General features: G+C 41.2%; 1 protein-coding gene across 1 annotated transcript in view; it reads left to right on the forward strand.

The window, feature by feature from the left end:
* Positions 1-7,445: 7,445 nt before the first annotated feature.
* CRHR2 (corticotropin releasing hormone receptor 2) overlaps positions 7,446-12,963 on the forward strand; it is a 112,465-nt gene continuing 106,947 nt past the window's right edge. The window contains exons 1-2 of the mRNA XM_075705405.1: positions 7,446-7,563; positions 7,706-7,825. Of these exons, the coding sequence (XP_075561520.1) occupies positions 7,446-7,563; positions 7,706-7,825 (238 nt within the window). The remainder of the gene's footprint in view (positions 7,564-7,705; positions 7,826-12,963) is intronic.

Consider the following 12,963-nt stretch of genomic DNA (forward strand, 5'->3'; position numbering starts at 1 on the left):
GCATTTGAATAAAAATCTAGGTCCTCCTTGGCTATAATGGCACCTTAGATACCTCATGAAAAGCAGAGAGTCAAAGCAGTCTGAATCTGAGAGCTGGCAACTCTATAGTGTTTAAATCTGTTAGAGTCCTGGATTTTGCACCTGGGTTGGGCAGAGATGCCCAAAGCAACATGTAAGCCACTAGCCCAAGGTCTCAAAGCCAGACTGATGATGCTTCTCAAAAAAACAAGCAAGTATGAGTTGGGTGGTTTAACACTATGAATTACAACACTGTAGCTACAACGCTGTATGTTGGGCAATGAAAGCAAGACCCATAACCCAAAGAATTAATTCTCTTACTGCACATGTTAAGGTTGCTTAGGATGCCCTAGTGACTAGATCATGGCAATTTGGACCAGGCTGGTTTTGTTGGTGGCTACATCATTTTCTGAAGCATCTGATTTTGGTCATTGTCAGAGATGGGCAACATGATCATATGTTATTAATATCTTGTTCTCTGCTTTCTGAGCTACATGATGTTTCAAAGCCAGTTACCATGCAGAGTGTCTATGTTTTTTCAGAGGAAATGGGGGATTGACTTCTGAGCATTTTGTTACCCTCCATCTTTTCTTTCTGTGCTTCCTCCCAGCTTAAGACAATACGAGATGACTACTCAGGTCTTCCCAGCATGCACTGAAAGTCATCACAACAAAGCAGAGTGGGAGGCAGGGAGAGCAAAAGCTTGACTGGTATGGCCTGAATTAAGCCACAAGAAATCTTTTTGCCTAATGTGTTGTCAGGAGGAGAGCAGGGCAAGACCCCTGATTCTATACATCTTGTTTGGCAATGGTCCCATTGTACTTAACAGAAAGAAAGTGGGACTAATGAGACACATTGTCGTTGTCATAATTTGTTCAGATGTGACCTAACCCCCATTTTTTTTTTTTTTTTTTTGCTTATGCTGTAAACAGAGGACCAGGCCATTGCCAGGCATAAATAAATATATAAAATGGGTCCTTTGTGTTCTTGTAAGGCTGTGAAGCATTGACCCTGAATCTGACCTTGTATAAAATCACAGTTATTCTGGAATGAATGTTTCTGTGCTCTCATATTGTAGATAGTGTTCTGCACATTCATCCAAAACACCTCACTTTAAAAAAAATAACATTGGCAGTTTATGAGTGTGTCAAGGTTGGTTCTTTTGTGTGTTCTTATAAACTGCCTTCAATGTCTCATCATTTGTCTCATGTAACATGATTCACTTGTACAGGTTTTATAGCTGTAGAGAATGACAAGTGTATTAATGTGCTGAAAGAAATATATTAATGTGTAGCTACAAGCCATTTATTATTTATGCTGTTGAATCTTTTTACACCCAAAGTAAATATTTTCTAACATCAATGAAGCTGCAAAGATTCATCACCAAAGACCTGCATTTTTGAATTTTATCTTTGCTCACTACAGTCATACTTCATTTCTAGCAATAAAGGGTGTCTCCTGTTTCTAACAAATGAGTCTATCAACTGAAACAAAGATCTGTATTTATCTATGTCTGATATTCCTCTCCACATACAACAATTTGAGACTCTGCACATTCTGTGTAAATCTCAAGTACATGCAGTAAGGACCAGATTTTGATTAGAAGAGTAGTACTCAATTTGAGAAGCGGTTTTCTTTAACACTCTACTCATGTAGCAGAGTATAATTCATTGTGAGAAGCTGTAGCGTGGTGTGGCAGAGAAGGTAGCCATATATGACATTCCTCTGGTAGTTCTAGAGGTGTACTGTCTGTGAAGATCTTTAAGCTGTTGTTAGTCTCTTGCTGCTTGAATTGTCTTGTTCCATATGGTATGAGGCTGTCCTGTTCCCACTCTGAAAATTGCTTTTACGTTCATTGCAGGCATACCTGGTATGAGAAGGAAAGATAAATATTTTACCAGGTAATGGTCATGTTGTCACTGCATTTGAAAGTGCGGTCAGATCCATTTTGCAGTGCATGTTGAGAAGGAGGGCCTTCAAGTTTATGATCCAGAAGCCACGCTGGTAAATTAGTAGCTTCCTTAAAGTGTATGATCTTGCATTCCTTACCTAGCTGTATAGTCCCACTAACTTTAAAGTCAGATGCTGAAAGGTCATTGCAATAATTAAGGATTACTGGGGGACATTTTTCAAACAGAAAAAGGAGAGATGAGGAAAAACTTAATGTGCCACTTGAAACCCTCCTGCCTCATATTTAAAGGTAACAAAAATGTAGAGGTAGACAAATGCAGAGGTAGACACTAAACTCCAAACTAGAGCATCTGGGCTATATGAGCAATTAGTTGATGACCCTGTATTTCTGCCGTCAGGCTTAATTCTCTCTCTTGCTTGTCCTCTAGGGCTTTAAAGACTTCATTTCTACAAATAAGAGATGCGTTTCTTCTCCTCTTCCTTTTCCTTCATCTTTCTCTCTGTCTGCCATTTTTCCATCAAAATCAGGGTAAGGAGTCCTTTCTTTGAGATTCACCTGAGTCTTTCCCTCACTGAGGATGTCATAAACATCACAGAGTGTTCATGGTGTTTCACATGAACCTTCATTAACTCCATAAGGGCCAGAGAGAAGTGAGGTTCAATCAGAAGGCGTTGTACTTGGCCTGCAGACCATAGCGCACTTTTGAATCAGTTATTTGGGTATGTAGCTGTCTTGCTTATCTTAACGCTGCAAACACAGATCCATGACTGTGTTAACAGACCAATTTATAATGTTAGATGATGAGTTTGGATGTGGATTTACTTGGATTAAAAGAAAGAGACTGAAAGAGCCAAGACTCAGACTCTGAGTCCACGTGATACTTCCATATTGGTGAGGTAAATTCCTGAAAGCCAATGGAACTAAAGAAAGAAGGGTGTCAGTGTAACCAGGTTGTTTGATGAATGGTGTGCATTTCTTGTCCTAAGCTTTGTGTTGCATACCAGAAGAGATGGGGGTGACTGTTGTGCCTGGAAACCATGAGCTCTTCGCATCAATGAGTAGGGAAACGGATGATAAAACCGTCACTGTAGTGGGAAAAGAAGGCTGGATGAGGTACAGTGGGCGTTTCTTTCTCTGAGGAAGGGAAATGAGGAGAGAAATGGTGCTTTTTTTTCTTTTTTTTCCAATACCTATCTTGGGTATTGAAATATATAGTGGTCTCTTGATTTTGTGGAGGTTGAGTGTCTGAGGAGAAGAGGTCCCTCTAGCAGGCATGACCAAGGAGCAGGCAGCTGGATCTGGAGGTACTGCCACCCCACACAAACACGTTGGCTGCCTGAGTCTGCCCAGAGATGAGTTTTGGTGTTGCTGGTTAAACAGCACAATGTCATCCTCCTCAGTCACTGTTAGTGGAGCAAGTTAAAAGCCATCCTCTGGCTAATTCTACCACCCGCGGGTTCGGCTGAGTTGGAGATTGAGAAAACAGCTGTGTAACAGCAGTGCAAGGGTTGGCATACAAAGATTTCCATTACCAGGGAATATTGTATCCCATTTATGAGCAGAGCTCATTTTTTTTTACTAGAACAGCTGTAGGTCACTTTCCAATATCTCATCTGGAAAAGAGGCTTACTGAGCTGTGTATGTGTTTACATGTTTATTTGTCTGTCTTGTTCACTTCCATAACCTTGCATATTCAGATGTTCTTATACAGATTGGTTGAGCATGTCTTGCTTACGCACACAAACCAACCAATGAATACCACCGCATAGGAACAAGCCTGCTTTTAAGTTGACAAAGTTTTTCTGTCTGCCAAGTGCAATTACTAGCTTTCTTGGGTTACTCAGTAATTTTTAAGGCAGATCTTTTCTACCTACTGCCTGGCAAGATCTAGTAACTGTTTGTATCAAATGCATCATGGATAGGTACTGCATCAGCAGAGATTCGGCAGTGTCAGCAGCTACAGTATTTCTGTCAATCTTTCATTTAATTGCATTTGCCTCTTATAAGGAGCAACATTTTCACGTCAAATGAGTCAAATTGACATGGTTGGGATTTCACTAGATCCAGCCAGAGGGAAACTTTCACTAAGCAGTTAATTGTACGCAGGGAAAGTTGCAAAAGTAGCTTTTCATCAAGAGGCTACAGTAGAACTGGGAAGGGATTATTAAACAATGGTGCTAATTTGTGGACTGAGAAACAATAAATTATTTTCTTCATTCTTACTCCCAGACAATTTGTTCATCACCTCTGTATTTATGTTTGGGGTGGGTTTTTTTGGTTGTTAAATATATGGAATGCAATAGTATTATCTGTGCAAGAAAACTTCTGGTTTTCTAAAGTTAGCTGAACTGAAAAGATGGAGGGAAGAATCATTTTAGACTGAAGATTTTCTAGCTCTTCTCACTGAAAATAAGGAATCATTCTCTTAATCCTGAAAACATATTTAGTTTAATTCAGGGCTGTTGTTTTGGGAGTTAAACACTATAAAGAACAGTTTTGAAATTAAATCCAGCTTACTGTTTGACTCTGTAATACTTGAACCTTTTGACAAATCTTCAACTGTTTATGCTGAAAAATACAGGGCAGCATTTAGTAAAGTGAAACATTTACTGAATTTAAAAGTAGTTAATTTTTTGAAACTGTCTTTCTTTGTGTAATTTATTACGTGATGCATTCCTCAAAAAATTCAGCAAACTCCAGTGCCCAAAGCCTGCAGACAAATTTTTGATTGCAGTGTGGTAGGGGCTGCACAAATAGCGTGAGAAAATAGACAAGGCAGACACTAGGTGAGAAATGAAGACTTTTGGCAAGGATATGTGATTTTTGCCCTGCAGAGAGGCAGCAGAAGCAGGAAAAAATATCTTATCAGCATCCTGGACAAGTACCCTACTCACTGATCACTTCTGCCTCAACTGAAATGGCCACTGGCCTCAGTGATGCCATTGGGCACTTACAAATGCGGTCTTCTGAGAAGATCTCATAGCCATCACTGAGAGACTCTGCTTGAGGAACAAAAAGAAATTTTCTGAACTCAACTGCACTGTCAGGAAGAAGCAAAGAAACTTGAAGTGTAGAGCTGGAGATACTTTGAGGGATAGATGTCTGTGAATTGCTTAGAGGTTTAGAGCACCCTTTATCCCCCTCACTTGAAAGTTCAAGAAATAGGTTTTTTTCCTCAAAGTCCTGTTTAAAGACGAGTATGGTGGTGGTGGTCATGTCATGTGAATGATGCTAAAGAAATTTTCTCTCCTGCTTTTGGGGATTAGAGATGTGTGGGACAAAGAGATCTAGTAGTGTTGACAAGGGTCAATTTGTTGAAATGCAGATTTCTCAAGAAAGGTTTCAATTTTGGGAACATTCACTTGGGGAGGAGCTCATGGCTCCAGAGAGAGAGAGATGCATTCACTTGCCTCAGAATATCATGCTGCTTAGAGAGTTAGGCCACTTGTTATTTTTGTGGGGTTTTGCATATTTAAAAAAAAAAACACCTTATCCCAAAACCACAATGGCACTCCTCCCCTCTCCCTCCATTGCAATCTGAAAATGTTACAAAATCTCCAGATTCCCAGATGGCAAAATAGCTTCCTCCTCGTTCTCTCATCAGTGCATGTTAATTGATTTGCCCTTCTAACCCCGTGATTTTTTCTTTTTCCTTTCTTTGGATAACACAGTTCTTTTGGTCCTTGAAGAGTAAAGAATGAAGCCCTTCAGTCTTTTTGTAATTTATTAAGTGATGCATTCCTCAAAAAATTCAGCAAACTCCAGTGCCCAAAGCCTGCAGACAAATTTTTGATTGCAGTGTGGTAGGTGCTGCACAAATAGTGTGAGAAAATAGACAAGGCAGACACTAGGTGAGAAACGAAGACTTTTGGCAAGGATATTCCTCATTAAATATGAGGAAAGGGAAAGTGCAGGCCATTGCAGGGTGGGAGACAGATGTTATTGGAAGTCCTATACCATTGCTTTGAAGTCAGTATAAACACCATGTCCAATCTAAAGCTGTGAACACAGACTGTAAGCAGGAGTTCATTTCTGGATTCCTTTTATTCTGTCAAAGCTTCTTCATTGTCCTTGCCTTCTGTTTCTGCATTCATCTCTGCTACTAGCATATATACTTATCTTGCTTTTCTCCCTTAAAAGTCAGTTTTCTATTTGCTTCCTAATATCCTTCTGAATCCGTGATCCTAGATGATCTTCTTAACAAGTTTTTGCCATTTTTTCATAAAGATTTCCTCATATCCTAAAGTAGCAAGTCAGAAAGGCTGGTTAGGTCTAAGCTGCTCTCCAGCATGTCCCAGAGTGCAGAACTTCACCCAGTTCCCATTGTACTGAGCTTTGATTTCCCAAAAGGTGATCAACCATCTGGGCAGCTCCCTCCAAACTTCTTCTCATCTTTCCCCTTCTCCAGACCCTGCTGATCCTGTTCCCTAATTACCTCAGTTTGTCAAGCCCTTTGCTCTTCCCTCTCTCCCCACATCATGGTTTCCTTGCTTAGAGGCTCTTCCTCCTGCTTCCTGGAGCAGTCTGGGTGCTCATCCTTTCTGAAATGCTTGCTCCCTCCTACCGCTGGAAAATGAGACCATGGCCTCTCTTTTCTTCCTTGTCCCCTGAATGATCCATCCTCCTCTCCAAAGCTCTGCTCTGCTCTCTGTGGCTTGCCCTACTGAACTGTCCAGCCCATCCCATCTGCATGAGGGGCTGAAAGATGTGTTTGCCTCTGTGCCCTGCTTTTCCCAGGCTGGGTTCCCAACCCTTCTCTCGGTCTCCCCACCCTGCCTCTCCTCTGGGTTGTTATTCCAGATTCCTTTGTTCTGATGCCTCCTTTCTATCAGACCATCTCCCTCATCCCAGCCTTTATTATTTCTCTTCTTTCTCAAGGCCTGCTCAGGATCCAGTACTGCACCTACAGGACTGGGTCCCTTCTTCCCCCTCCCTGTCCAAGCATCTCTGCTCATCCTCAGTGCCACACAGTAAAGGCAGGAATGGCTTTGCTTCACAAAAAGCCAGAGGAGTTATATTCATCTGATGGCTTTTCCTTTTCTCCCTGGCTCTAATTTGCAGCGAGTAGTTTTGCAAAAGTGCTCATCCCTGAAGCCAACAATAAAACTGTCTGTGTGTGTGTGTGTGTGTGCGCGCGAGAGTGAGAGGAGGGAGGGAGAGAAAGCAGTACAACAGTCTGGCAATGTGAGGCGGCATTGGAGAGCTGCTAGACCAGGGAAGCTGGCGAAGAGACGCAAGCCCCTTACTCTGGGCTCAGTGTGATCCCATTGGTTCCTGAGCTGCTGTTTTAAAGCAAAGAAGAGCTTGGAGGATTGAACTGCACAGCCAGACGCAGACTCTCAGCCAAGTTGTCAGCGCGCTGGGAGGAAGAGAGGCTCACACACACGAGATTGCAGGGTGTCCGCAGCTTGATGTTCATTTGTTTCCAGAAAGGAAGAAAGGAGAGGGGACAAAAAAAAAAAACCCAGAAGAGGGGGAAGGAGCCTGATCCAGTCCAGCAGTCCCGGGGGCAATAATGGATGTGACCATATCTCAGTTCATCTTAGAAGAATTTGATGTCAACTGCAGCCTCCTGGATCGTTTACAAGAGACTTTTTTAGAGAGTTCCTCTATCCCTTTCCTGCGCTTTGATGGTAGGAAACGTTACCTAGCGCAGGGCTTGGAAAAGCTTTATAAGTGCTAAGATTCGGTTTGCTTTGTGATGCAAAGTGCGTCGCTTTTGTGCTTTCTCAACTGCTTCTTTTTCCCTTTCTGTCTCCTTTTTTAATGCAAAAGGTCCGTACTGCAATGCCACAACTGATCAGATCGGGACCTGCTGGCCCAGAACCTCCGCGGGGGAACTAGTAGAGAGACCCTGCCCGGAGTTCTTCAATGGGATCAAATACAACACCACGAGTAAGTACAAACTTGTTTCCTTCTCCCACAGATCTGGTGTTGAGAAGGCACCTGGGGAGACCCAAAATGTATTTTCCATTAAAAAAAAAAGAAAGAAAAAAAGTGTTTGCCTGGGAATCAACATTTCCTCCACATTCCAGGCTGTATATTCAAAATTCCTGCCTGGAATGATGCAGATTTCTCAAAAGCGCAGACTTTTGGACAGCAATTTTTCTTTACTTAAGTGTATTTAGGTAGATCTGGGCAAAAATACCCTCTGCAATTCAGGGAGGGTATACTGTGGTTTGTGTGTTTGTTCTTGTGTAGATATGTGTAGCTGAATGTAGCAGTGCTTCAGCCATTTAGATAATTAAAGATGCTTGTGAAGTACTTAGTCTTAACACCTAAGAACTGTATTTTGAAAGGACTCTCCCTTTGAGAGGCTGTATGTGTGAACAGGGGGACAAACCAGGCTGGAAGTTGTATCTAACAAGCAGAAGGCTGGGGTCTGGAATCTGTTTAGTAACTTCATCAGCAGCTGGCTTATGAGGCTGGGGTGGCTGCATCATTACTGCAAGGGAAACAGTAGAGGATATTAATACAATATTCAAAGCAGGGGAGTATGGGGGCTCCTTAGAAATCTCTTGGAACTGATGCTTTAGTCTTAGAGGTAAACAATCATGATGACTCACTAAAAATTTATTATTCAGGCTGTCGGACCCAGGCACTCATTTCCTTTTCCTTATCTGTCAATACTGTTTGGACCTTTCATGAAGAGTTTTTAACATATTATTTCCAAATATGTGTACCCACTTGTTTGTCACTTATTTTTTCAGGCTACTCGGTGTGCTTTTGACTGTGGGGACATTTCATTCCACGTTTCACTCTGAACTGTTGCTCGGGTGTTAGTAGTCTAATTTTCAGGTAGTGTTATTGTTGTGTGTCTAGCATTCTCAATAAGTCATGTAAAAGAATGACCCTTTCATCATAGGTCCTATTTTTTAACTTGTTGAAAGTGAATTTAATCTTTCCCCAGCTCTAGGTGTCAAGGATCAAAAGTTCTGTGTGTTTGCTATGCAAAACAAAACCCTCTTCCAGATTTGTTCTTAGGGATCAGATTCTGTCATCCTTGACTTTGAGCAGAGTAAGGAGAGAGAACTGCAGATCATCCTCAAACCCTATATTCTCTGACCTGTGCTCTTTGCAATAAAATAGGTGGGAATATGCAAAAGGCTGGGTTATGCTGTCTTTGATTATACCAGATAGTCCACTACCTTTACAGTCCCAGTTGAGATCAGAAGAAAATTTCTGAGAATTAAGGCAGCTCAGACAAGAGCAAGCGTATCAGAATGGACCCTAAAAGAACAGCCATAGAAAAGGTACCTCAGAGAAGTAGGGGTTTTTTTTTTTTCCATTTCCTTTTCTTGGTGGAGGATGTCAGTATTTCCACTGCCTTATTTTTGTTTCTCCAAAAGGGAAGAAGGAAGGGAAAAAAAAAAAAAAAAGAAATGCATTATGGATGATTCCTTACTTATATCGTAAATGCAGTGGAGAGAATTTAAATGCTTTTCCTGTGCATAGAAGAAAAAAAATCTTGAATGCCTCATTTTATGTTGATAAACTCTGTTAATGCTTTCAGTAGTTCACCAATGACCTGATTTAAAGTTCTTCCCTGCTCCTCTCCTTCTCAATGGTGGCTAATGCTTGTATTACAGTACTAACAAATTTTCTTAAATTCATTGCTCTTAAAACAATGGCATGTTAATTAAATTAAAGACTGATGAAAATACGTTATTGAAATGCTATATATACTAATATATATATATATATAAATGCTATAAATACGTTATTTTGTCATAGTCTGGGGAAATGGACATTTTTCTCCTTTCAACAGAAAGTGTGAATAGTCATGTTGAGAAAATGTATGTCTGCAGGAATGATTGGTAGTGCATACTGGTGCCCAGATGTGGTAGCGTATGCAGCTTGCAATAGAGAACTAAAGTACACTTTAACCACTGTAGGTGGCTTTCAGTTGATCTTATACTCTTCCACGTGTGTTCCTCCAAGTTGTGATGCAGAAAAGGAAGGCAAGAACTATACTGAGATTTGAGTCAACTTGTACAATCAGTAGCTTCTTGGGAGATAGTAGGTGATTAAGGCTTGGGAAAACAGTAGGACAGCAGGTTAAGATTTGAATACAGAAATGCAATCTCTTCTGTGATTTGAAAGATGTGGCAACTAGTACATGCAGAACATGTCCAGAGTTTGGGAAGGCCAAATACTGGCACAGTCTGACTACTTTTACTTGCATGATTTCACCAAGTTAGTTTGTGGGCTGACTAGAGGGCCGTTTGTGGTGGGACTCAATGTGCTAAAAACCTAGACTGTGCACCTTGTGCAGATGATAAAATAAGCACAGACAACTGGTAAAAAAAGGGAAATAGATCTTGCAAATTTCAGAGGTGAATAATCCAGCTGCAAAGTGAAGGTTTGATTGGGAGGTGGCTTGGATCAACATAAGATGTCTGCCTGGGACACATAGTGTATTTTTGTCCTGTCTTGTTTTGCATTTTAATGAGGCAAATGGAGAAATGATGGTGTGTAATATTGTGCTGAATTGTTTTAGAGAGCAAAATCAGACAAGTTTGGAAAAAGCACTGTTCAATGCCTTTCTTTTACTAAGGGCTTATCCAGTTCTAGGACATAACTTAGGTATTTATTATACTGTCATGCATCCCGTGTTTGTGAGCTGCCACCTTTTAGGAACTATAGTATATCTTTAGTTTGGTTTGAGTATATTTCTCATTCTAATGTGTACAAAAATTTTGGATCAATTTCAGTATTTTTTTTTTTTTAAGAAATGAAGATCTCAAAGATTCCAAGTTCCTACCAGTTTCATAAAAGTAGCTCATCAGCTAGAGGGAATGAACCCAGTAGCATTCCCCGTAAACAAAAGCTTTTGCATTGTAGATACTAGAAAATTCAGACTTCAAAGTTCCCGAACTGTGTGAAAATACCAGACTCAGTCAAGCACAAGACACTGATCCATGGCAAACCAGGCTGCCCAAGTTCTGGTATTCATGGAGCTATTTCTACGCTTTATTGTAGTCTCTGTGCACGTAGTATATGGAATTCAAGACAAAATGTGACAAGTAGGTCACTCCACAGATCAGCCCATCAAAGGCTGTGGATGGACCTACCCTGGCTTGGTATCCATCTTGTCAGCTATCATGTTCTGATTGTCACCCTGTCTAACTCAGAACCTCTGAGTGCTCGGATGGGGAATGCTATCAAACCCTGCAATATTCCAGCAAATTTAATGAAAGGGTGTTTGAGTCAAAAAACTTAAGAACAAGAACTGGTGCACAAAAAATCCCCTCCTGTTTGCCACTATAGAATAAACTGTTTGCATAAAATATTTCCATTCTAACTGCAAAAAATTCCCGTGGTGATTTTGTGCATGTGTCTATGTTTCTGTTTGTCTCTTGGGAACTGCTGAGTGACTCAGGTAAGTTTCAGCTGGATTCATAAAACAAAGTCTGTCAGTCTGTGAGTATTTTTCATCTCTGACACTTTGTTACTTTAGTGATTTCTTTTCTCCCTCCTTATTTGGGAAATAAAGTCATGCTGACAAATCAAGATCTGGTTACCCTGTAGTATGATTTGTGAATATAGGCAAAATGTTCTTTGACCAAGGATCTGTAAATGGTGCCACCCACATACAACTTCTCAATTTTGCAGCAAAGCTTATGTATTATTCTCAAAGTGGAAAAAAAGAAAAAAAAAAGGAAGAATATATGTGTTGGTGCAGTGTGTGGCTGTGCACTTGTCTCTGCTTGCGTTCTATATTTAGCTAAAGATGACAATATCATTGCTGCCCTCTAGATGTGTTTGTACTTTGACAGTGTGAAGCTTTTATTCTTGTTTTAGGAAACAGATTAATTCACTTATTAGGATATCCTGAAGCTTGATTAATTCAGCAAATGGGCAGTAATGAGACTCTTTTTGCTGCTTGCAAAAATGTGATCATACATGTAAGTACTTACACCTTGTTACAGGCTAAAGTATGTCTACTTTAGCTCTTTCCTTTCGCTACAAATTGCCCTGTGCAATGAGGAAATCCAGGATTAGACGTTCATCTGATGGACAATAAGTGTTGACTCTTGTAGCCTTAGCTGTCTGATTTGAGTTTGTCTACAACAGCCAGAGCAGTGGAGAGGTGTCCTGTGGTGAGACCTGTCCATTAGGGGCTGGTCAGTTTGGTTTGCACTGGTTGCAGGCAGGAGGTGGAAGCATTGGAAGGGCACCGGCTTGCAGATTAAGACACACAAATCTAGGTATTTCCATGTAGATATCAACAGCTAATTTAAGTATCTAAGCTGTAATACAAGTTATTGGAGCTCTAATTGATATAGGGGATGAAGCCTAGAGAATTACTGAGCTCAGCCTAAATGTATAGATCAGTTCAGGAGCCCATGCAGAAGCATTAGTGCCATTTGATATGTCCAGGAGTATCTTGCCTGGTATCTAGTTCCTGTTTCAGAGGTCCCAAGCCTTGTGTAGGTTTGTGTTTTGTCCTCCAGGCCACATAGGTGTTGCAGATACTCTTAGAGAAATGGTACAATGCCTGTGTTTAGGCAGCTGAATTCATCCCTGGGTTGAGCTGAACTGAACCCACACCTGGGGATTGGCATTAGGAGGCCAGACTGCTTTTGTGATCAACAGGAACAAAAGGTCTCTATAGCGCTAACACCCTCCCTGCAAATCCCCCCGCCCCCAGCTCTCTTAATATAGGAAAGCTCTTTGACCGAGATAGCCACTTCAGATGAGTGTTTTGGGTATTGCAAAAAGCATCCTCATCTTCTCCAGAGACTATGCTGCTGAAAACAGGCACATAAACACTGCTAACCTTGCACTGATGGGGATTTGCTCCCTCCTTGCCTACTCCTTGTTCTGAGGGTATGTACACCATGGTGTACACACCGTGTCCTGGGGTGCATCAAGCACAGCGTCGCTAGCTGGTCGAGGGAGGTGATTGTCCCACTCTACACTGCACTGGTGTGACCCCACCTCGAGTACTGTGTACAGTTTTGGGCACTTCAATATAAGGACATTAAACTACTAGAGTGTGTCCAGAGGAGGGTGACAAAGATGGTGAA

Source organism: Pelecanus crispus, chromosome 2 (assembly GCF_030463565.1).
Source record: "Pelecanus crispus isolate bPelCri1 chromosome 2, bPelCri1.pri, whole genome shotgun sequence".
NCBI classification, from domain to species: Eukaryota; Metazoa; Chordata; class Aves; order Pelecaniformes; family Pelecanidae; genus Pelecanus; species Pelecanus crispus.